The 24,666-nt window shown below is 41.8% G+C and overlaps 1 protein-coding gene across 1 annotated transcript in view; it reads right to left on the bottom strand.

Annotated features, from left to right (window-relative positions):
• LOC118367563 (dynein axonemal heavy chain 7-like) overlaps nt 1-24,666 on the bottom strand; it is a 238,437-nt gene that overhangs the window by 205,443 nt on the left and 8,328 nt on the right. Inside the window, 16 exon segments of the mRNA XM_052493948.1 lie at nt 3,387-3,707; nt 4,070-4,216; nt 5,494-5,718; nt 13,189-13,267; nt 15,744-15,871; nt 16,369-16,641; nt 16,839-17,018; nt 17,170-17,353; nt 19,353-19,472; nt 19,644-19,769; nt 20,082-20,154; nt 20,331-20,511; nt 20,626-20,716; nt 20,862-21,042; nt 21,485-21,587; nt 21,828-21,899. Coding sequence (XP_052349908.1) covers nt 3,387-3,707; nt 4,070-4,216; nt 5,494-5,718; nt 13,189-13,267; nt 15,744-15,871; nt 16,369-16,641; nt 16,839-17,018; nt 17,170-17,353; nt 19,353-19,472; nt 19,644-19,769; nt 20,082-20,154; nt 20,331-20,511; nt 20,626-20,716; nt 20,862-21,042; nt 21,485-21,587; nt 21,828-21,899 — 2,484 coding nt within the window.

Genomic DNA, 24,666 nt, shown 5'->3' on the forward strand with positions numbered 1-24,666 from the left:
AAATAGGCAGGTGTGTGCCTTTCCAAATCATGTCCAATCAATTGAATTTACCAAAGGTGGACTCCAATCGAGTTGTAGAAAGGATGATCAATGGAAACAGGATGCACCGGAGCTCAATTTCGAGTCTCATAGCAAAGGGTCTGAATGCTAATGTAAATAAAGTATCAGTTATTTTTGTTAAATACATTTGCAAAAATGTCTAAAAACCAGTTTTTGCTTTGTCATTATGGGGTATTGTTTGTAGATTGCTGATGATTTTTTAAAGTCCATTTTAGAATAAGGCTGTAATATAACAAAATGTGGAAAAAGTCAAAGGGTCTGAAATACTTTCTGAAGACACTATGTGCGTGTGATGGGATGTATAGACATTATGGACGGTGTGCGGATATAATGTTTAGTATATCTGTAGAATACGTAGGATAGAATAGTATATATACAGCAGTAGTTTAATAGAGTGGCATTGACTAGAACCCTGTATATACATATGAAATGAGTATAACGCTATGTAAACTGTATTAAAGTGACCAGTGTTCTATTATTAAAGTGATTCCATGTCTATGTACATAGGGCAGCAGCCTCGAAGGTGCAGGGTTAGTCCTCTTGTCCAGATGGGATAGAGGAGTACGAAGGCAATTGCTTCATCAGTGGATCTATTGAGACGATATGCAAATTGAAGTGGGTCTAGGTGTTAGATAAGGTTGAGGTGATATGATTCTTAACTAGCCTCGCAAAGCAATTAATGAAGATAGAAGTGGGTGCAACGGGGTGCTCGTCATTTAGTTCAGTTACCTTTGCTTTCGTGGGTACAGGAGTAATGGTGGACATCTTAAAGCAAGTGGGCACAACAGACTGGGATAGGGAGAGATTGAATATGTCTGTAAACACTCCACCCAGCTAGTCTGCACCTGCTCTGAGGACGCGGCTAAGGATGCTGTCTGGGTCAGAAAACTTGCAAGGGATAACATGCTTAAATGACGTACTCATGTTGACAACGGAGAACGAGAGCCCACAGTCCTTGAGAGCAGCCCGCGTCGATGGCACTGTGTTATCCTCAAAGCAGGCGAAGAAGGTGTTTAGCTTGTCAGGGAGCAAGACGTCAGTGTCCTGGTTTTAGCTGGTAGCTGGTTTTCCCTTTGTAATCTGTGATTTTCTAGACTCCCTGTCATATACGTCTTGTGTCTGAGCCATTGATATGCAACTCCACTTTGTCTCTGTACTTGTTTGATTGCCTTATGGAGGGCATAACTGCAGTGTTTGTATTCAACCATATTCCCAGTCACCTTGCCGTGGTTAAATTCAGTTATTCGTGCTTTGAGTTTTCCACGAATGCTGCCATCGATCCATGTTTTTTGTTTTGGGTAGGTTATAATAGTCACAGTGGGAACAACATCCCCTATACACTTCCTGATGAACTCAGTCTGTGTGTCAGTGTATACGTCAATGTTATTCTCATAGGCAACCCGGAACATATCTCGGTCCACATGATCAAAACAATCTTGAAGCATGGATTGGGGCGTACTCTCTCTGCTGTCTCCTGAAGTCCACAATCAGCTCCTTAATTTTGTTAATGTTGAGGGAGAGATAATATACCTGGCACCACTCCGTCAGTGTCATGGCTCCACCTGTCACCAGAGGGCAGCAGAGACCATCCTAGAGACATTAATGACAGTCAGGTGTGTCCTATTTACTCAATATGATTTCCCTAAAAGAGGTGTGTTTTCTGTTGATTTTTGCTTAAGCTTGAATTGTGTGCCGTGTGCGTTGGTCTCCTGAGTGAGTTTGAGAATTGGTGTTTGTTGTTTTCCCAGTGTTACCGTGAGCCTTCCGTTACCATTTCTCAGTAAAGTATTATGTTTATCCTTAACCACTAATTCCTCGTCTGGTCTCTTCTCTGCACCTCACCATGTCACAGCCAGGGCCCTCACCTCCCTGTAGGCTGTCTTGTCATTGATGGTAATCAGTTCTACTACTGTTGTGTCGTTTGCAAACGCAAAACGATCTTGAAGCATGGATTACGATTGGTCAGACCAGCATTGAATAGACCTTAGCACAGGAACATCCTGTTTGAGTTTCTGTCTATAGGAAGGGAGAATGGAGTCGTTATCTGATTTGCCGAAGAGATGACGGAGGAGGTCCTTGTAGCCTCCCTGGAAGGGAGAGTAACACTGGTCGAGTTGTTGATGCGCGAGTACTACAAGCAATGTGTTGATAGAACCTCGTCAGCGTTTACCTCAGATTTAATTTGTTAAAGTTCCCAGCTACAATAAATGCAGCCTCAGGTTATGCGGTTTCCAGTTTGCACAAAGTCAAGTGTAGTTCCTTGAGGGCCATCGTGGTATCCGCTTGAGGAGGAATATACATGGATGTGACGATAACCGAAGAGAATTCAGTTGAGAGGTAATACAGTCAGCATTCGATTGTGAGATATTCTAGGATGGGTGAACAAAACGACTTGAGTTCCTGTACGTTACCACAATCACACCATGAGTAGTTAATTATGAAACATAGATCTCCACCTTTCTTCTTCCTGGAGAGTTCATTCTTATCTGCATGATATAGCCAGCATGTGCTGAGAACACAGCTGGCTATATGGACGGGGACAGTATATCCTGAGAGAGCCATGATTCCGTGAAAAAGAGCATGTTACAGTCCCTGATGTCTCTATGGAAGGAGATCCTCACCCTGAGCTGGTATACTTTATTGCTAAGAGATTGAACCTTAGCGAGTAATATACTCGGAAGCGGTGGATGGTGTGCATTCCTCTTGAGTCAGACTAGAAGTTCACTCTGAATACCTCTTCTCCGCCGGTGGCGTCTTGGAGCAGCCTCTGGGACAAGTTCAATTGCCTTGGGGGTATGAATAAAGGATCTTTCAAGTTGTATGTAATAACACATAACACACAAAAAACGTGCTGGGGCACTAATGATGAAAGAAATAACAATACAAAAAAAAAATACTGTAAAGTTGCTTATAAACAGAGCTGCCTTTGAACGGGGTATGGTAGTAGGTGCCAGGTGCACTGGTTTGAGTTTTTCAAGAACTGTAACGTTACTGGGTTTTTCACGCTCAACGGTGTTCCTAATATTTTGTACACAGTGTATATTTGAATGCACTCACCTTGGTTTTCATTTGAATCATAATTTTATACATTGCTTGTTTGTATCAATTGCAAAGACATTGGCAACTTTGTAATCGTAGTCAACTTTGTTCAGAAGTTATCGGCGGTCACAGTGAGACGGATAAGTTTAGAGGAGATCTTCTGTGTTTAAGTGCCGCTGGTGGGCAAAAAAAGCATTAACAACACACTTAGCTGTTCTATGAGTGGTCTGAGGCAGGTGTTAGATTAAGTTTTCAAGTGCAAAGATTTTCAATCAATTGCTACATACCTGTACGAGGGGGATGTGCTCCTTAAAGGCCTCCACCTCAGCCTTAACACGGCTAGCAATGTGCAGAGCCTTGGGCGTATCCCCGAAACCCTTTTCCAGCTTGTAAAGGGCACGCCAATAGTTGCCCACATCGCCCTCCACCTTGTCTGGGTTGACCGCGGACAGTGGCCCGTGAACCCATTTATGGTGCTGGTTCTGGAACTCTGCAGCCGTCTCGTAGAGGCGGAGGAAGGGGAGCAGGCGGTCCTGGACCTTCTTGCGCTGTGGGTACTGGGACACGGGCCAGTTGAAGGCCTCTTCCTCCTGGTTGAAGCCTTCGATCTGTAGGGGGAAGGGAGGTGGAGACAGAGCTGTCAAGGCAAAGTGGACGGCCATGGGCAATTTACAGTGGTAACATAAGAAAGCCATCATTAATTAATTGTCAAAGAAATTACTCAGTGTGAAACAGTTTTTTTTAAATACATGAGGGTGTGTGTTATTGGAGATACTGAACCTGCACACCATATGTAAACACAAACACACATCATCACTTTATTACACTGTCTCTGCTGCCCTCTACAGTAATTTCAGAGAAGAACAATAATATTTTATTGTCCACTGTTATTTTCAGATCAACCCCTTTCAGCAAGCATGCTAATTGCATAGAGCCCTGGCGAAAAGCTGAGGTTCCCAAGCCTCCTCACCTTCTCCATGGCGGTGTCCAGTTTGGAGTTAAGGGTCTGTGCCTTTTTCAGGTACTTGCTGAGCTCGGACAGGTCCCCGAAGGTGACAAACTCCTCCGCCTGCTTGGCATAGCTCTCTAGCTCCTCCACAAACCTCTCACACCGCAGCTAAAGAGGAAATACAGTGGGAGAGATACACATTTGGAGATAATTGTTTATTAATTGGATGGTTCTCCCATCGATCGGGTTCCCACCTATAAATATCTGGGCATGGATTGACAGACTTAATGTTTAAACATAATATATATGACTGACCAAGTTGAAAAGCAAAGATTTAAAGTCTTCTTTTTTTTTCTTACATAGATCTTGCCTCACCCTAAATAGCAGGAAGCAGATTGTACAGTCAACTTTCCTGACAGTTCTTGACTATGGTGACACCATTTACCAGTTTGCAGCAGCCACTACTCTTAAAACTTTGGATGCTGTCTACGGTAGTGCCCTTCGCTTTATCACAGGTTACAGTTTTAATACTAACCACTGCATCCTGTATCAAAAGGTTTGCTGGTCCTCATTAAAGTCCCAAAGATCACTTAATTATAATTTTTTTGTTTACAAAGCTCTTCTACACAAGCTTCCAATTTACTTATTGCGTTGCTAACGGATACAAGAATGAGCTACCAAATCCGCTCGCAGGATTGGTTAACTCTTGAGGTCCCTCGGGTCTTGACCAATTTAGGTAAATCCTCCTTTAGTTTTAGTGCCGACATTGTTGGAATAACCTACTCAATTCCTTGCATCTTGTTCCCTGGTGCCACTTGGGGAGTTTAGGACTCAGGTGTTGAATGAATAGAGGATTGCAGTTGTTTCGATTGATGGTAGTGGTTTATTTGTTGACATTGTGGTGTTGAGGTTGTGCCTTGTGGTTATTAATATTCTTCTGGTTTTATTTGTAAGGTACATTTTTCTTCCTGTTTGTGAGACAATGTTTGTACTCAGGGCACCATTGGGAATGAGACTGTGGTCTCAATTGGGCTACCCTGAATAAATAGAGTTAATAAATGGTCTGGACATGACAACTTTTTAAATTAATGGTGATCTGTAGTGATTTATGCTGGAGTTTTGTTGCAAGGTCATTTTAATAGAAAGTACTGTATGTCATTGATGTGAGGTGGAGGATAATTGGTTGTTTTAGGTTATTGTGAGGGTTTTGGTGTACTGTTAACTTTCAAGAGTGGCTTAGACAGATTATCAGGGTCATGTTCATCAGGCACTAAACTGACGAAAACAGAATGAAACAGGGAGGGACTACCTAGACCTGGTCCAATAATAAACACTAATTTTTGTTTTCAGTTGCAGTGTTTTACGACAATGAGCACTAATGAATACACCCAATATGTTTTTGTTTTTTTAACTTTCACTCTCCCTCCCTCTGCTGTCAAACTGACCTTAAGGCCACCCTGGTACTGCTCTGTCTTCTCCCTGGTGATCTGCCGGTGCTCCTCGAAGATGGAGGGCATTCGTGTGTGCCACTGGAAGGTCTGCCGGTTGAGGCGCATGTCCAGAGGGGAGAAGGTGACATAGTCCACTAGGAAACACAGACGGGTCTTGGACTCTGACAGCTTGGTCTCCAGGAGGGGCATCTCCGTGGCCTCCACCTTGTCCACAAACGCCTGGTAAAGTGGGATAGAATGTGGTAAATTCTGGGAATAGGAAACTAGAAGGTCATAGTGATGCTTACTTTATTTACAGATGTGTTTGCTGGCATGTGGCTGGCAAAGGGTGGCTACTTTGAAGAATCTCTAATATAAAATAAATGTTGATTTGTTCAACACTTTTTTGGTTACTACATGATTCCAAATGTTTTATTTTATAGTTTTGATGTCTTTACTTTTATTCTACAAGGTAGAAAATTTGAAAAAAATAAAGAAAAACCCTGGAATGAGAAGGTGTGTCCAAACTTTTCACTGGTACTGTACATGTAAGTAGGGGTAAAGTGACTATGCTATGCACAGTAAAAAAACAGCGAGTGGCAACAGTGTAAAAAAAGACTGTTCAGCAGTCTTATGGCTTGGGGGTAGAAGCTGTTAAGTAGCCTTCTGGATTCACCATCTTTCTCTGGATTTTTAGACTTGGCTTTCCCACGATTCAAATTCATTAGGGAGACGACTAGACTAGGCTACGTGACATGATTACGTAGGGACCTCTTCACTAGCTGACCACCACTACCAAGATCTGTGTCAAGATCAGTTACTTACCCCACTGGCACTTCCCATAACCTCTATGTACAAATAAGAGAGTAGGTCTGGAATCAGTGTGGCAGGATAGGATGATTACATAGAAGGATCACCACGCTTTTACATGATGGTCTTTCTGGTGGTTGGGAGAAATAACGAGGAGGCAACTTTATTTAATGCTGATCGCTATTATTAGAATGTCTACAGTGCGAATAGCGAAATAATTAATAAATCATGCTGCGAAAGGTACCGGATCTGGGCAAATGGGTGCAGGAACAAACAAAGTCAAATTTGAGAGGTGCCGGATCCTGTTCAAATTAAACACTGCACTGTTGGATGACTAACAGATAGTCAACGGTAGGAAGGCTATAGCCTATGCATCCGAAAGGAGAATGGGAGGCGTGCTTTACGAGAAGAGATTTCTGAATAAAAATAGCTCATTTTTAATCGTGGCCACCAGGTTTCACTCCAATAGCCTACAGGCTTTTTGAGGAGATACTTTCACTGTCTGACAGGTGGTAGGCTATTCCGCTCCTCAAACTAGACTGTATGCTGTGCGCGTGTGAAAAATAAAATTCCACAAAATTATGCAAATTAACCTATACTGATAAGCATCACCGGTCAAATGTATTTTTGCTGTCTAAACAATTAACGGTTAAACGTAAACATCCCTATTATTGAAAATATTTGTCTATTGATTTGGCACATTTTTCAATATATTGTTGAACAAAATAAACTCTACTGGCATATCAAAGTTTCAGAGTGGGATATCAGCAAGTTTTAAAGTTATGGCCCATTTTATATGGAGAAATTGGCATAGAAGGCAATAAAACCAATTACAGCCCTCCTTTTACTTGTATCACTGGACACCCTGCAAATCACCAGCAGCGGGTGATTTTTTAAGAAGGTGGTGCTGCTAAGTATGGCCGGGGGTAGGCCCGGAGGTGGGCAGTGCCCCTTTGGACTCAATATTTTTTTGAACACCAGTAACTGCCATTTCTAGCAATCTAAAGAAACATGTTGCCTTGTATGATAACAAATAAATATGATGACAACAAAAATTGTATTTTTTTCTCTTCTTTTTCTTACATAGTGGCACAACCAGTCCACAATGTGGCGAACCACCTCTCTCATTTTTTTAGTGGAGAAACCATTTACTCTGTTGGTAATGTTAACAAATTGGATCCTAACTCTAAAATCAGCAGAGATCCAACTCTGGAACTTTGATACGCCCCCGTAGAGCAGGAGCTACCAAACCTTTTTGTCCCGCGACCCCATTTCAATATAAAACACCATGTAAAAAAAGGGATGTAATCAACAGCCAATGTTTACTTTATTAATTGGGACAATGATTGTCTATTAACAAATCAGTCTGACAGTACTTTTGGCCGTATTTCAATATGAAGGAAGATTAGTTTGAAATGACTAAAATCCATCAGAAAGGTATTAGGAAGTTCTGAAAATCATCAGGCAATAATTTTGTATGACTTTCTGTGTAGAAGAGAACATCATGACTGATGTTCTTATTCCACCAGTCTGATTTAGTGCCTGGAATTCTGCACTCTGTTCAAATAATGCTTATGGACCTTGTTATCCTTTCTTTCAGTGATGGGGTCATAATATTTTGTTGCTTAAATCGTTCACATTGTTTTACACATTTGTTTTACTATGTCAGTATGTATTTGTTGTCAATGTTTTGGTGTCAAACTAGTGGCAGTTGTGAAAAAAGTAAAAGGTTGGACGAGGCGCAGAGGTTATGCCATTGTTAATTAGATGTTTTTTTCATCAATTAGGATATTTTCTCTCTCTTCTACTAGACACTCATGAACAATATGGAGACATATATAAACAATGCATACTACAATTGAAAATACATATTATACGTACAGTCGTGGCCAAAGGTTTTGAGAATGACACAAATATTAATTTTAACAAAGTCTGCTGCCTCAGTTTGTATGATGGCAATTTGCATATACTCCAGAATGTTATGAAGAGTGATCAGATCAATTGCAAAGTCCCTCTTTGCCATGCAAATAAACTGAATCCCCAACAAACATTTCCACTGCACTTCAGCCCTGCCACACATCATGTCAGTGATTCTCTCGTTAACACAGGTGTGAGTGTTGACGAGGACAAGGCTGGAGATCACACTGTCATGCTGATTGAGTTTGAATAACAGACTGGAAGCTTCAAGAGGAGGGTAGTGCTTAGAATCATTTTTCTTCCTCTGTAAACCATGGTTACCTGCAAGGAAACACATGCCGTCATCATTGCTTTGTGCAAAAAGGGCTTCACAGGCAAGGATATTGCTGCCAGTAAGATTGCACCTAAATCAACCAATTATCGAATCATCAAAAACTTCAAGGAGAGCGGTTCAATTATTGTGAAGAAGGCTTCAGGGTGCCCAAGAAAGTCCAGCAAGCACCAGGACCGTCTCCTAAAGTTCATTCAGCTGCGGGATCGGGGCACCACCAGTACAGAACTTGCTCAGGAATGGCAGCATGAGTACATCTGCACGCACAGTTAGGCGAAGACTTTTGGAGGATGGCCTGGTGTCAAGAAGGGCTGCAAAGAAGCCACTTCTCTCCAGGAAAAACATCAGGGACAGACTGATATTCTGAAAAAGGTACAGGGATTGGACTGCTGAGGACTGTCATTTTCTCTGAAAAATCCCCTTTCCGATTGTTTGGAGCATCCGGAAAAAAAGCTTGTCTAGAGAAGACAAGGTGAGCGCTACCATCAGTCCTCTGTCATGCCAATAGTAAAGCATCCTGAGACCATTCATTTGTGGGGTTGCTTCTCAGCCAAGGGAGTGGCCTCACTCACAATTTTGCCTAAGAACACAGCCATGAATAAAGAATGGTACCAACACATTCTCCGAGAGCAACTTCTCCCAACCATCCAGGAACAGTTTGGTGACGAACAATGGCTTTTCCAGCATGATGGAGCACCTTGCCATAAGGCAAAAGTGATAACTAAGTGGCTCGGGGAACAAAACATCAATATTTTGGGTCCATGGCCAGGAAACTCCCCAGACCTTAATCCCATTGAAATCTTGTGGTCAATCCTCAAAAGGAGGATGGACAAACAAAAACCAACAAATTCTGAAAAACTCCAAGCATTGATTATGCAAGAAGGGGCTGCCGTCAGTCAGGATGTGGCCCAGAAGTTAATTGACAGCATGCCAGGGCAGATTGCAGAGGTCTTGAAAAAGAAGGGTCAACAATACAAATATTGACTCTTTGCATCAACTTCAAGAAATTGTCAATAGCAGCCTTTGACACTTATGAAATGCTTGTAATTATACTTCAGTATTCCACAATAACATCTGACAAAAATATCTAAAGACACTGAAGCAGAAAACATTGTAGTAATTAATGTGTCAAAAACTTTTGGCCACGACTGTATATACAATCATAAATTACCAAAGATATGATACAAGCAGTTGAAGTCGGAAGTTTACATACACTTAGGTTAGAGACATTAAAACTCGTTTTTCAACAACTCCACACATTTCTTGTTAACAAACAATAGTTTTGGCAAGTCGGTTAGGTGTGAGTGATTATATCACAAGTCATTTTTCCAAAGAATGTTTACACAGATTATTTCAATTATAATTCACTGTATCACAATTCCAGTGGGTCAGAGGTTTACATACACTAAGTTGACTGTGCCTTGGAAAATTCCAGAAAATTATGTCATGGCTTTAGAAGCTTCTGATAGGCTAATTGACATAATTTGAGTCAATTGGAGGTGTACCTGTGGATGTATTTCAAGGCCAACCTTCAAACTCAGTGCCTCTTTGCTTGACATCATAGGAAAATCAAAAGAAATCAGCCAAGACCTCAGAAAAAAGATTGTAGACCTCCACAAGTCTGGTTCATCCATGGGAGCAATTTCCAAACGCCTGAAGATACCATGTTCATCTGTACAAACAATAGTAAGCAAGCATAAACACCATGGGACCACGCAGCCGTCATATCCCTCAGGAAGGAAACGCATTCTGTCTCCTAGAGATGAACGTACGTTGGTGCAAAAAGTGTAAATCAATCACAGGACAACAGCAAAGAACCTTGTGAAGATGCTGGAGGAAATAGGTACAAAAGTATCTATATCCACAGTAAAACGAGTCCTATATCAACATTCAAAACCTGAACCTGAAAGGCTGCACAGCAAAGAAGAAGCCACTGCTCCAAAACCGCCACAAAAAAAGCCAGACTAGGGTTTGCAACTGCACATGGGGACAAAGATCATACTTTTTGGAGAAATGTCTTCTGTCTGATGAAACAAATATAGAACTGTTTGGCCATAATGAACATTGTTATGTTTGGAGGAAAAAGGGGGATGCTTGCAAGCCGAAGAATACCCTCCCAACCGTGAAGCACAGGGGTGGCAGCATCATGTTGTGGGGGTGCTTGGCTGCAGGAGGGACTGGTGCACTTCACAAAATAGATGGCATCATGAGGAAAGAAAATGATGTGGATATATTGAAGCAACATCTCAAGACATCAAGTTAAAAGCTTGGTCGTAAATGGGTCTTCCAAATGGACAATGACCCCAAGCATACTTAAGGACAACAAAGTCAAGGTATTGGAGTGGCCATCACAAAGCCCTGACCTCAATCCCATAGAAAATGTGTGTGCAGAACTGAAAAAGCATGTGCGAGCATGGAGGCCTACAAACCTGACTCACTTACACCAGCTCTGTCAGGAGCTGGGAAGCTTGTGGAAGTCTACCCGAAACGTTTCATCCAAGTTAAACATTTTGAAGACAATGCTACCAGATACTAATTGAGTGTATGTAAACTTCTGACCCACTGGGAATGTGAGGAAAGAAATAAAATCTGAAATAAATAATTCTCTCTACTATTTCACATTCTTAAAATAAAGTGGTGATCCTAACTGACCTAAAACAGGGAATTCTTACCAGGATTAAATGTCAGGAATTGTGAAAAACTGAGTTTAAATGTATTTGGAAAAGGTGTATGTAAATTTCCGAATTCAACTGTAGATGCAGTAAAGGAGTCAATGGAGCGCAGATCATCCCATTGAGCATATTGGTGCACATTCAAACAATTTGATATAACAAAGAGGATATTCGTCAAATCCTTCAAGATGTATGTATTTGACTGTTTTCGGTGCAAAACATTTAGATGTTGTCCCTTTTCAGGTTTAGAAGAAGTGTCTGCTAAATGCTAACTAACATTCCTATAAATGGGTTGGCTGACAACGTGACGAAAACAATGTGCGCATTCCATGGGGCAGAAGTCTGCCTGTTGTTGTGATTCTGTATGGCCAGATTCCTAGCAAGAATGACAAGAAACTGTAATGTGGGGAATCGTAAGTGGCTTGCGTCATCTTTAAATCAAATCAAGTCAAATCACATTTTATGTCACATGCGCCGAATACAACAGGTGAAATGCTTACTTTTACAATCCCTTAGCATAGTTAATAAACAGAGAGTAGCAGCAGTGTAAAAACAAAAATTAATGGAAATAGTGGGGGGTGGCCATTAGAATAATTGTTCAGCACTCTTACGTCTTGGGAATAGAAGCTGTTCAGGAGCCTCTTGGACCTAGAATTGGCGCTACGGTACCGCTTGCCGTGCAGTAGCAGAGAGAACAGTCTAGGACTTGGAGTTACTGGAGTCTTTGACCATTTTTTGGGCCTTCCTCTGACACCGCCTAATATATAGGTCCTAGATGGCAGGAAGCTTGGCACCAGTGGTGTACTGGGCCGTACACACTACCCTGTGTAGCGCCTTACGGTTGGATGCCGAGCTGTTGCCATACCAGGCGGTGATGCAACGGGTCAGGATTATCTTGATAGTGCATTTTGAGGATCTGGAGACCCATGCCAAAACTTTTCAGTCTCCTGAGGGAGAAAATATGTTGTCGTGCCTTGTTCACAACCTTAGACCATGATAGTTTGTTGGTGATGTGGACACCAAGGAACTTGAAACTCTCGACCCGCCCCACTACAACCCCATCCATGTGAATGGGGGCGTGTTCGACCCTCCTTTTCCTGTAGTCCACGATTGAGATCATGTCTTGTTTTGAGGTGTTTTGACTGATTTCATGTCAATGCTAATATGCCTAAAATTCGCTAGCTAACCAACAACTAACAAAGTATTTGAGAAACAACGAGTGGTCATTCTGCAAATGTATTTGTCTTTTCAATAAACATTGGAGATGAAATATAGCTTACCTGTTGTCAACAATCTAAGCCAACCTCATCTGTTGTGTCCCATGGTTGTGTGCACATTGTTTTTATTGCTAAACAATCAACCTGTCAATAAGCTGGTTAGCATAGCTAGCATACAGAAATCGTTGGTGGTAGTCAAAGTCGTTTTTAACCATAATGCAGTTGATTGGTGACGATGACATGAACATGAACATGCGTTGGGGTTGACATCCATACAATCATTTTACTCTGTGAAATTCACATATAAACAATAGCCTAAATGTAGGCTACTTTTTCTGGGGGGCAATGAGGAGATTCAGGATCTTTCCCCCACGACCCTTTCCCCCACGTGTTTCCATGGCAATTCCATTGTTTTGGTCGAGTTCGATCTACCGCAACTATTGCTATAGATATTCTGTTAATTACCAAAATTACTCAAGATTCCAGTAATTTTGGTATTATTATTTTTAGATTATTATTTTAGATTGCCAGGTCGCAATTGTAAATGAGAACTTGTTCTCAACTTGCCTACCTGGTTAAATAAAGGTGAAATAAAATAAATAAATAAAAAATATACAAATGTCAAATCTGTCAACAATCATTCCTCCAAAGGACTGTTCTATAGTTTACAGTCTGGAAATGCCCCAAATCATGGTATTTTATGTCTGGGTTTCGAATCACTCTTGATACACACTACAGCAGTGAGTGTAACGGGGGACCTTACCTTGAGCTCCATCAGTTCCTGTGTGTTGGGAGGGGTGCTCAGTGCATTATCTGCGATCTTCTCAAATTCATCACAGAGCCTGCAGTCACACACACACAGGCACACACAGGACACACACACACACACAGACATGCGATCTGGTAATTCATTACAGAGCCTGCAGTCAGACCATATTAGAGCGAACTCAGAGTCATGGCAGCACAGCCAGGCCAGAGCATGAAAGTCTGACTAGTGAATGATAGCACTTTACAGGGAGCTATGAATGGTATTGGGATTTGAAGGTCAATAATGTAGCTCTATAACACTTGTTTTTGTAAAAAAAAAAAAAAAAAAAAAAAAAAAACATGTTCACGAAGTGGGGTCAGCTAAGGTCATGCGCTCTATTTGGTATTGGTCAAAAGTAGTGATGCACTGATATGACATTTTGGCCCGATACCGATATCCGATATTTTCATTGCCAAAGAAAAATACAGATAAACAAAATTTACATTTTTTGCGGCCTTTTAAGCTTTAACACAAACACATGGACGCAGCGGTCTAAGGCACTGCATCTCAGTGCGAGAGGCGTCACTAAAGTCCCTAGTTCGAATCCAGGCTGTATCACATCCGGCCGTGATTGGGAGTCCCACAGGGCGGCCCACAATTGGCCGAGCATCGCCCGGTTTGGCCGGGGGGTAGGCTGTCATTGTAAATACGAATTTGTTATTAAGTGACTTGCCTAGTTAAATAAAGTTTACACACACACACACACACCAAAAAGTTATTTTGTTGGCATTTAGGTATGTCGCCATTACCAGTAAAACATAATCAAAACCTATTTATTTCACTTGCTGTGATGATTCCTTAGTTCATTTGTTCAGTCATTTCATTCTCAACCAGGATTTCTATGGAACGTAGTTAGGGTCTTTGCGTGTCAATTAACATACTATTTAACACTATTTGATGTGTCAAATAAGCTTGTTGACCAATCAGGACCTGAATATGACTGCACGTCACATAATAATTTAAAGCATTCATACATTTTTTACGTAGTTATTACACTATCACTCGTATTTCATATGTCACAACGATTCATCGAAACGTATGCTATGATGCTGTTAAAGTTGTCTCGCGGACCTACAGTGCTGCTCATTAAAAAAAAGCTAGCTAGCTCATGGATGCAAACAATGTTCTTCCTCAAAAACATAGCAAAACGAAATAATCTGTTTCAGTAGCTATAGTTAACCAGTTGACTATATAGCTAGGTGTCATCATCTAAAATAACCCTAATTTATAATACAATTCTTATTTGATTAATGTGAAGCTAGCCACAATAAGGATTAGCCACAATAGTGGACTTTGCGGTTAGCCTTCATAAAAGTATGGCATAATTCTACTATTTGTATTCATTTGCAACACTGTCAATGACATACTTTTATTTTGAAGGCAAACCGAAAATTCTACTATTGTGCCTAATTCTTATTGTGGCTAGCTTACGAACACGTAACCCGGTCTGGTCAAGCCTCACTAGCCAGATGAAGCTAGCTGGCTGCTTATAACGTTAGCTTTGGGCAACAGGGTTAAGTAGCTGGCTAGCTATTTATTTTCATGACCTGAAGTTCAATTTCAATAGGCGAACAACAAGTGGCAACCCAGCTAATACTTACTCACAAGGATTCCAAAATCATTGCTAAGAATAATGAAAATGACTGCAAGTTTTTACTGGTCATTGTTTTCAGACTGGTTGTATTGGTGCTAGCTAGGTACCAAGCTAAAGCTAGCTACCCCAGGAGTTGTGGTCGAACACATTATGCTTTATCACCAACGCGGTATTGTAAACACATCATTCGTGGCCGAAGTTTGCTTGTTTGCTGACTTTTTTGTACAGCTTTGACAGTGCTACTGTATCTTTTTTGACACGCAAAGATCCAAACGGCATTCCATAGTATGTATGTTGTGACGCTATTACTGTGTAACTCCGGTAGGACAACATCGGAATAATAGCGCACTTGGTAGTGTTAACTGGTGCTCGACAAGTCGGAAAGAAATAATATCACCTACAACAGAGAACGGTTGATTGTCAAGGGCAATGAATTCCATTATCTTGGCTATAATGGATTTCGCCTTTGAGTTGTCTCATTAAAATGTTGTTACTCTTTCAAATGACTGCTTGATCCTCACAGCAGACATTGTGGGCTAGTTAGGAATGCTGTGTTGCACGTATAGCGCAACATTTTACGTGGCGTCATTACGTCACGTACCTTCGTTATATAGGTATGAACATCAGCTTTGACATCGGTTTTTCACATCAGGCGCTAAACTAGACATCGGCCGATACCGATGATGGCATTTTTAGCTAATATTGTCCGATTCCGATATGTTCACCGATATATCGCCCATCCCTAGTCAAAAGTGAGAAGTTTGATTGCAGAACGTATTTTTATGCCCAAGGTATTTCTTGAGGAGAACCTTCACTCTGACAGAGCACTTTCTGCAATGGCAACAGGGATGATTTTTGTGTGTGCTTTGTTTAGACCTAAGGTTCATTCTGAGAGAATGGTAGAAAAGTGACTCACTTCTTGTTCATTTCCTGGTGGTTTTCCAACATATGTGTGACCAGATGTTGCCGCAGTCCCTCGGCACGCTTCACCAGGGCACGGACCAGTTCATGGCAGTGCACTTCAAACATACCCAGGCGCACCACCTGTTGTGCACAATATGGCAGGGAAGAGAAGACAATGAAAAAAAAATCTCTATTGCAAACAATGTTTGAATGGCCAAAGCTTGTTAACAATGCTGCTTGAAACTAGTGTTGTAATCCCTAAATCCTAGCAACACTTTATCAAGCGCAATACCAACAGTGGTTGCAATAGCCTATCACTGCTCAAAATGACTGCAGTGAAGCATATCCTCCAAACAAATCCAAACAGTCCATACCCTCAGGCACCCAGTATCTATCGAGTATATCCCCATTTTGTATATTTATCATCTCCCAGGCCTAAATGTCCTCAATAAAGATAAAATGTGTTTCACCTTCCTTAGTTTAATTTACTTTTGAATGTAGGTGTACTTATTTTACGTAACTCTGTTAATAAAGAGGCGTATGGTGGGATGGGGGAGGCCAAAATGAGCAATTCAACTTCCATGGGGTATCTTTAAAATGGACTAAAATGTAGCATTCGGTATAAACTAGATCCACACCTTGCTGGAGCTGTACTGGATCTCATCTGCCAGCTGTTGGTAACGGGTGACCTCTATCATGATCTCTGGGAAGGAATGCTGCTCGCGGAGGAACTGCTCCACGTCATCCTGGGCCTGCTGGGACACCAGGGGAGCGTACTTGTCGTAGAGTCGCACATGGTCCAGAGGCCCGGCGCTCTCCTCCCAGATTACCCTCCTCACCTCCTCCTGCTGGGCCTGCATGATCTCTGGGAGGATGATGGGCTTGAGTGTGCCCCCGCTCTGGCAGCCCGGCTTGGGAAGAGTGTTGTAGGATGGAAGGTGGATGAGGTGATATGGTGGGTGTTAAAGTCTTACACTCGTGCAGTAAATTGTGAGGGTAAGTGACAGACACACAAACACAGTAGGATGTCTACTTCTCAAATTCAAGCCAAAGAGATACACAGTGGCACTGTCATCCCAACACACACACACACACACGTATATATTACCCATTCTGAGTAGAGCTTGGTCTCCACGCGCGGCACCAAGCTGATAGATTTCAGCATGATGTCGTAGACGTTGAGAAGGATGACCTCAAAGTCTTTGAAGTCAGGCTCAAACTTGATGTCATTCTGATCCAGGATCAGACGCAGGACAAAGCCAGGGTGCTCATAGGCCCTCACCGAGTACTGGGAGATAGGACCCCAAAATCAAAATGACTGGCATACACTGAGCGTGCGTGTGTGTGTGTGTGTGTGTGTGTGTGTGTGTGTGTGCGTGTGCGTGTGCGTGTGCGTGTGCGTGTGTGTGTGTGTGTGTGTGTGTGTGTATTGTAGTTACCGGGTCCTGGGAAATGAGGTGTGTGTAATCCTGGATGGACTCCAGTGCTAGACTCTGGAGCTGTGAGGCCATCAGGGCAGCCACACAGTTGAAGAAGGACTGCAGTTTGGCTGCGTTGGTGTTGCTGGGGACCAGCTTGCGTTTGTTCCCCTGGTAGTAAATGTGCTGAACTTCGGGAAACCACCTGTTCATAAGCACAAAGTTAGGGTATAGGTTAGAAATGGAAGACAAGAAACAGCCCGACTAAGATGCTACTTTTCACTGACATGCCACCACGGAAGCCTGCTACAGTTATTTTTAGGTGTTCGGTTGTATCAAGCACAGGAGGTTGGTGGCACCTTAATTGGGGAAGACAGGCTCATGGTAATGGTTGGAGCGGAATAAGTGGAATGGTATCAAATACATCAAACACATGGGGTGTTTCTCAATATGCATTCTACTGTGCTCCACACTCTCATGCTCCAAGTGTAATCTCCGACGTTGCTCTCTTGTGTAAGTTCTTGTGAGGATGTGAGTGTGGAGAATGCATAAAACATTACATTTCAGAAGCACTCCCCCTACTGTATTACCTCACGTTTCACCTCCCCATTCACTGAACCTTCTTCCAGCCAGGACAATGGCAACAATAGACCAAACAAGATATACACAAAGCAACCGTTTTACTTCAAAACTATCAGCTAGCTATATGTGAATCATAAAAATCTATCTAGTCAGGTTGTTTAACAAGTAAAAATGAACAAAAAAACAAATATTATGCAAGATAGATGTCAATTCTTCTTGGGTAGCTACCTAACAATTCTTTGTGGCTTTCTAGCTAGCTAACAGTAATAATAATAATAATATATGCCATTTAGCAGACGCTTTTATCCAAAGCGACTTACAGTCATGTGTGCATACATTCTACGTATGGGTGGTCCCGGGAATCGAACCCACTACCCTGGCGTTACAAGCGCCATGCTCTACCAACTGAGCTACAGAAGGACTAGACAGTTAGCCCTATTGACTCATGGCCTTGCGATCTATAGTACGTAGGCAGGTAAACATGCCAAAACTAACACAGCATGTATCAAGATAAAATAGTGTGGTCAGGCAACATATGACATGTGAATAGTCAGCATTTCATTATCGCTTCAGCTCATATAATGTCCGCCATTGATTTAAAGAAATCGTGCGTCATTTTTTACTTTGCTGCGTCATATTTCTTTGCATACTTTCCGTTGAAGCTTGCATCGATGCATGCTTCAAAATGTTTACAAACGAAGTACGCTTCTCGAATGCGTGCTCCATTTCACATACCTTGATTGTTACTCTGACCCTGCCATGCCCCAATTTGCGTGCTCAGAGCACGGTAGTATGCATTTTGAGAAACACCTAAGGTTTCCATGATGCCATTCCATTTGCTCTGTTCCAGCCATTATAATGAGCTGTCCTTCCCTCAGCAGCCTCCACTGGTATCAAGTGTTGGATTATAGCATGAAATATGCTTTTTCATGTTACCATATTAAAAATTAGAACTTATTTGTTTGCTGTATAATGAATGTATATGTTGAGGTCAATGGAGGGATAACAACTAGGTGTATGGAAAGTTACTGAGTGAGGAAGGAGGAGTGCAGAGAGTTTCCATTCTGTTAGAACATGTTATTGTTAAATCTCAAGGATCCTATAGGGAGAGGAAAATGGTAACCGTCTGGTTTCAGTAAAAGATAAGGTAGGACAGCCATGATTTAAGAAGTTGTGAGGATTTGGGCCGAGGTCAGGTCAGATGAAGTGAGAAGGAACAGTCACCACTTAAGGTCTTGCCTAGCAAAAGAGATGCATTGGCTGTCTAGAGTTGCAAGGAGTGGACTCCGCCTAGGAGGGTATAAATATATGTGCTTGAGTAAACATGTCTTTGCAGCCTTTTGACCCAGTGGGTGAATAAACATGGTTTGAGCTTTGACTACTTGTCTGTTAGTTTTTCATTGTTTGTCAGAAACTAACAAAAGTCCATGTGGAATCGCTTGCTAGTAGTAGTATTCATCCTGCAAGTGACATCAATCCTCCTGAGACCTGAAGTAGTTGTTTCCTTTTTCAGCAAGGGACATGGCTTTTGTGGGGCGACAGGAAATGTAAGTGTAAAGTGTTAGTATGCAGGTCACTGGTTCTAGCCCAGTGGGGACCTACTCTATTACATGTACTCGTACTTTTTGAGGAGGATGTCCTTGGCACACTCAATGTGTCTGGTGACTAGATGCTGGAAGATGGAGAGCTCCATAGACTCCTGCCTGTTCTGGAACTCCTCAACATCGATGAGACGCATCTTCCTACAAGGAGAACGCAGGGGGTGAGAGATTAAAGAAAAAGAGAGGCAGACATAGAGCAGAAAAGATGGCAATACTGAATATAAAGGCTTGGGACCATGAAAGAGAAGAAAATTATAGAAAGAAATAAGACTATAAGAATAGGATAGAAGGATATGATAGAAGTGTTCTCACTTGAAAGACACATGCCACAGGTCCAGCACTGACAGCATAGTGGGGTTGATGGAATGCAACTTATCTCTCATCCTCTTTTGGGCATGAAGGAATGATTTGTTCCATGGTTTAGGGACCACCTCCATTCTTAAATGATGTACAGCAAGGAAAAGAGGATAAGAAGAAGTTTAATATTTTTAAGAGGAATACAATTTGACAAAAAAGGCTACTTAGAACATTTCAACCAACATGGTCTTCGTCAAGTAACTGAAGACCATGACGGTCAAAATGTTGCTTTATTAAACAATAGTTCGGGAGCAACAAAACACTAAGGAAACATTCCTTTTTTTCTATAGCCAATTAATCTGAGCCCATGTGGTTTCTGTCCATGTAATAGGACCAAGTGTATTTCAAAGTACTGCACACATTGTCACATTCTCTCCATTTTATGGGACTTACTCAACTCTGTGAGGAGGAACATCTTTGACCTTGTCTTCATCGTTTTCCCTCGGGTCCCGAAGTACGAAATCCACTGCAAACAGCGGCAACAAAACAACATGACTAATTAAAAAGCAAGACTGTGCAGCAAAAGACTAATAATAGATATGCACATTTAGAACAGAATCTAGAGAAAAATCTCAGTCTACAGACAGATATGTCTTAATGATAACTTAAAGAACACAGATGGATTTGTGTTGGGTTAGGTACCGATGGCTTTCTTCACACTGAGCAGGTAGTCCTCCTTCATCTCGTCTGATAGCAGCTCTATGGTCCTAGTCAGCCTCTTCAGGTGAGTGGGCACCAGGTCCAGAACATTCTCCAGCCAGGAGTCCTCCATGGCTGCCACATGCTCTGTGTCGATCCCATTGCGAATGTAATAGTAATATCTCTGACAAGGTGGACATAAAAAGATAAGACACATTAAAGAGCTAATCCACAGTTGCTACATACATTTTTTGACCTATTAATTAACAATATATACCAAAATGTCACCTTCCCTTACCAGGATATCCTTCTCTGTAGCTGTGGGGGACCCACAGGTAGGGGGCTGACTGTCCTCCAAAATGGTTTTGCCACTGGCAGATTCATGCTGCCTGAAACAGGGGGTAATTTAGTGAAAGGAGAATGTTGTATGTTGAAAAGTGCTAACGAATGTCGGGTGAGTCGGTATGTGGATGCTTGGATGGAAGGGGATGAATAGGCAATATATGGATTGATTGATTATTTGATTGGACTCACAGGATTATGCTGACCAGGGCACTGCGGAACTGCTCCCGGTCTTTTTTGGGCTGAGTGTGGCTACTGCTGCGATGTTTGGAGGACTCTGATGACAGGCCGGCCTCTCTGCTCTGGGAGTCCTCCAGGCCTCTGCTCAGGCTCTGGTAACGCCTGGTTCCCGACCCTCCACCCAGCACATCTCCTACAGTGGACAGTGGAGACACGTCATTATAGGTCACATAAGACACTTATAGGGGGGATTATAAAGCATATTATTGCCTTATCCACACAGATACAGTGGATGGACTTTATCATATTGGTCACAAAGAAACATATGGGGCATTGGGATGAAGGGATTATATTCCACGCAGTTACAGTATGTGAGGCTAAGAAAAAAACATGGTGAGGGAAGTCAGTTACAAAATCCATAATTTTTTTACCACTCAATTTACAGTTTGTGGAGGGTGTGTGTATGTTCAACAAGTATAGTTGTTTTTGTAAGAAGCTATGTCTACTCATTGATTGCAACATATATGCTGTTCCCCATTTGAGTCACCTTTGGTTAATTATGTTTTAAAAACTATAACGAAGTTGAAACTATGTCCTATTTGCTACTAGCCTATATCAGTGAGGACATAACTTACTGGACAGTCTAACTGCCGCCCCAAAGCCATGGGACTCTCCTCTGACTGGCGGCTGCAGGACAAAGGCAGGAGCTGTCTCCTGCCACTGGGGTTTGGAGCGGATCTTTGAAGACAGATATAAATTAATAGTTTAGTGCAAAACGAGAGAGTATGGGACTAATAAATCAAAAATAATTGGAAATGTAACAATTAGATGGTTAGTTATTTGAGTTACACCACCCACACTTTCTATGAAGCAAAACCAAGACATTATGCTTAGCCTATATTGGACAAACTCGTCTGTTAGATAGGCTTACTGGTTAGCAATTGCCAAAGCCTGGGAGACTGATGTTAGGCAGCGTACCTGTGGAAGTTGTGGTAGGAGGCGGTTTGGACTGTCAGGGATCTTGGGCAGCTTCTTATTATGCAAACACTTCTGTGAAGAGAACGTTGAACATTGAACAACGTTGAACATGACAAATGTCACTGAGTAACAATCGGAAATTATTCAGACCCCTTGACTTTTTCCACATTTTGTTAGATCCTTTTTCTAAAATTGATTAAATTAAATGTTCCCCTATCAATCTATACACAATAGCCCAGAATGACAAAGTGAAAACATGTTCTTCAAAAATAGAAACAGAAATCCCTTATTTACATAAGTATACAGACCCTTTGCTATGAGACTTGAAATTGAGCACAGGACTCTCAGACCATGAGAAACAAGATTCTCTGGTCTGATGAAACCAAGATTGAACTCGGTTTCCTGAATGCAAAGCGTCACGTCTGGAGGAAACCTTGCACCATCCCTACGGTGAAGCATGGTGGGGGAAGCATCATACTGTGGGGATGTTTTTCAGAGGCAGGGACTGGGAGCCTAGTCAGGATCGAGGGCTAGATGAACAGAGAAAAGTAGAGAGAGATCATTGAGGAAAACCTGCTCCAGAGTGCTCAGGACCTCAGACTGGGGGCGAAGGTTCACCTTCCAACAGGACAACGACCCTAAGCACACAGCTAAGACAATGCAGGAGTGGCTTCAGGACATGTCTCGGAATGTCCTTGAGAGTACCAACCATAGCCCGGACTTGAACCCGATCAAATATCTCTGGACAGACCTGAAAATAGCTGTACAGCGACGCTCCCAATCCAACCTGACAAAGCTTGAGAGGATCTGCAGAGAAAAATGGGAGAGACTTCCCAAATACAGGCGTGCGAAGCTTGTAGTGTCATACCCAAGAAGACTAAAGACTGTAATCTCTGCCAAAGTTTCTTCAACAAAGTACTGAGGAAAGGGTCTGAAACCTGTTTTTGCTTTGTCATAATGGGGTATAGTGCATAGATTGATGAAATGTTAACAATTGTTTTAACACATTTTAGAATAAGGCTGTAATGTAACAAAATGTGGACAAAGTCAAGGAGTCTGAATACTTTCCAAAAGCACTATATATACACAGCTGAAGTCGAGAGTTTACGTACACTTAGGTTGGAGTCATTAACATTTGTTTATCAACCAATCCACAAGTGTCTTGTTAGCAAACTATAGTTTTGGCAAGTCGGTGAGGACATCTACTTTGTGCATGTAATTTTTACAACAATTGTTTACAGACAGATTATTTCACTTGTAATTCACTGCATCACAATTCCAGTGGGTCAGAAGTTTACATACACTAAATTGACTGTGCTTTTAAACAGCTTGGAATATTCCAGAAAATGATGTCATGGCTTTAGAAGCTTCTGGTAGGCTAATTGACATTATTTGAGTCAATTGGAGGTGTACCTGTGGATGTAGTTCACAGCCTACCTTCAAACTCAGTGCCTCTTTGCTTGACCTTATGGGAAGATTTTTTTGACATTGTAGAATAATAATGAAGTCATCAAAACTACGAAATAACACATATAGAATCATGTAGTAACCAAAAAAGCTTTGCACACTCTTGGCAATCTCTCAACCAGCTTCATAAGTTAGTCACCTAGAATGCATTTCAATTAACAGGTCTGAACAGTTAAAAGTCCATTTGTGGAATTTCTTTCCTTCTTAATGCGTTTGAGCCAATCAGTTGTGTTGTTTTACCAAATAAACCTATTTGGTAAAAGACCAAGTCCATATTATGGCAAGAACAGTTCAAATAAGTGAAGAGAAATGACAGTCCATCACTACTTTAAGAAATTAAGGTCAGTCAATACAGAAAATTTCAAGAACTTTGAACATTTCTTTAAGTGCAGTGACAAAAACCATTAGGCGCTATGATGAAACTGGCTCTCATGAGGACCACCACAGGAAAGGAAGACCCAGAGGTACCTATGCTCCAGAGGATAAGTTCATTAGCATTGCCAGCCTCAGAAATTGCAGCCAAAATAAATGCTTCACAGAGTTCAAGTAACAGATACATCTCAACATCAACTGTTCAGAGGAGACTGCGTGAATGCTTCATGCTCGAATTGCTGCAAAGAAACCACTATGAAAGGACACCAATAATAAGAAGAGACTTGCTTGGGCCAAGAAACACGAGTAATGCACTTTAGACAGCTGAAAATCTGTCAAATTTTAGATTTTTGGTTCCAACCGCAGTGTCTTTGTGAGATGCAGAGAAGGTGAATGGATGATTTCCGCAGGTGTGGATCCCACCGTGAAGCATGGAGAAGGTGTGATGGTGTGGGGGTGCTTTGCTGGTGATGCTGTCAGTGATTTATTTAGAATTAAAGGCACACTTAACCAGCATGGCTACCACAGCATTCTACAGCGATACGCCATCCCATTTGGTTTGCGCTTAGTGGGACTATCATTTGTTTTTCAACAGGACAATGACCCAACCCACCCCCAGGCTGTGTAAGGGCTATTTGACCAAGAAGGAGAGTGTTGGAGTGCTGCATCAGATGACCTGGTCTACACAATCACCCGACCTCAAACCAATTGAGATGGTTTGGGATGAGTTGGACCGCAGAGTAAAGGAAAAGCAGCCAACAAGTGTTCAGCATATTATGTGGGAACTCCTTCAAGACTGTTGGAAAAGCATTCCAGTTGAAGCTGGTTGAGAGTGTGCAAAGCTCTAATCAAGGCAAAGGGTGGCTGCTTTGAAGAATTTAAAATATATTTAGTTGTGTCACTTTTTTTGGTTACTACATGATTCCATAGTTGATGTCTTCACTATTATTCTAAAATGTATTAAATAGTAGAAATATAGAAAAACCCTGGATGTGTCCAA

The sequence above is a fragment of the Oncorhynchus keta genome, chromosome 34 (genome assembly GCF_023373465.1).
Source record: "Oncorhynchus keta strain PuntledgeMale-10-30-2019 chromosome 34, Oket_V2, whole genome shotgun sequence".
Classification (NCBI taxonomy): Eukaryota; Metazoa; Chordata; class Actinopteri; order Salmoniformes; family Salmonidae; genus Oncorhynchus; species Oncorhynchus keta.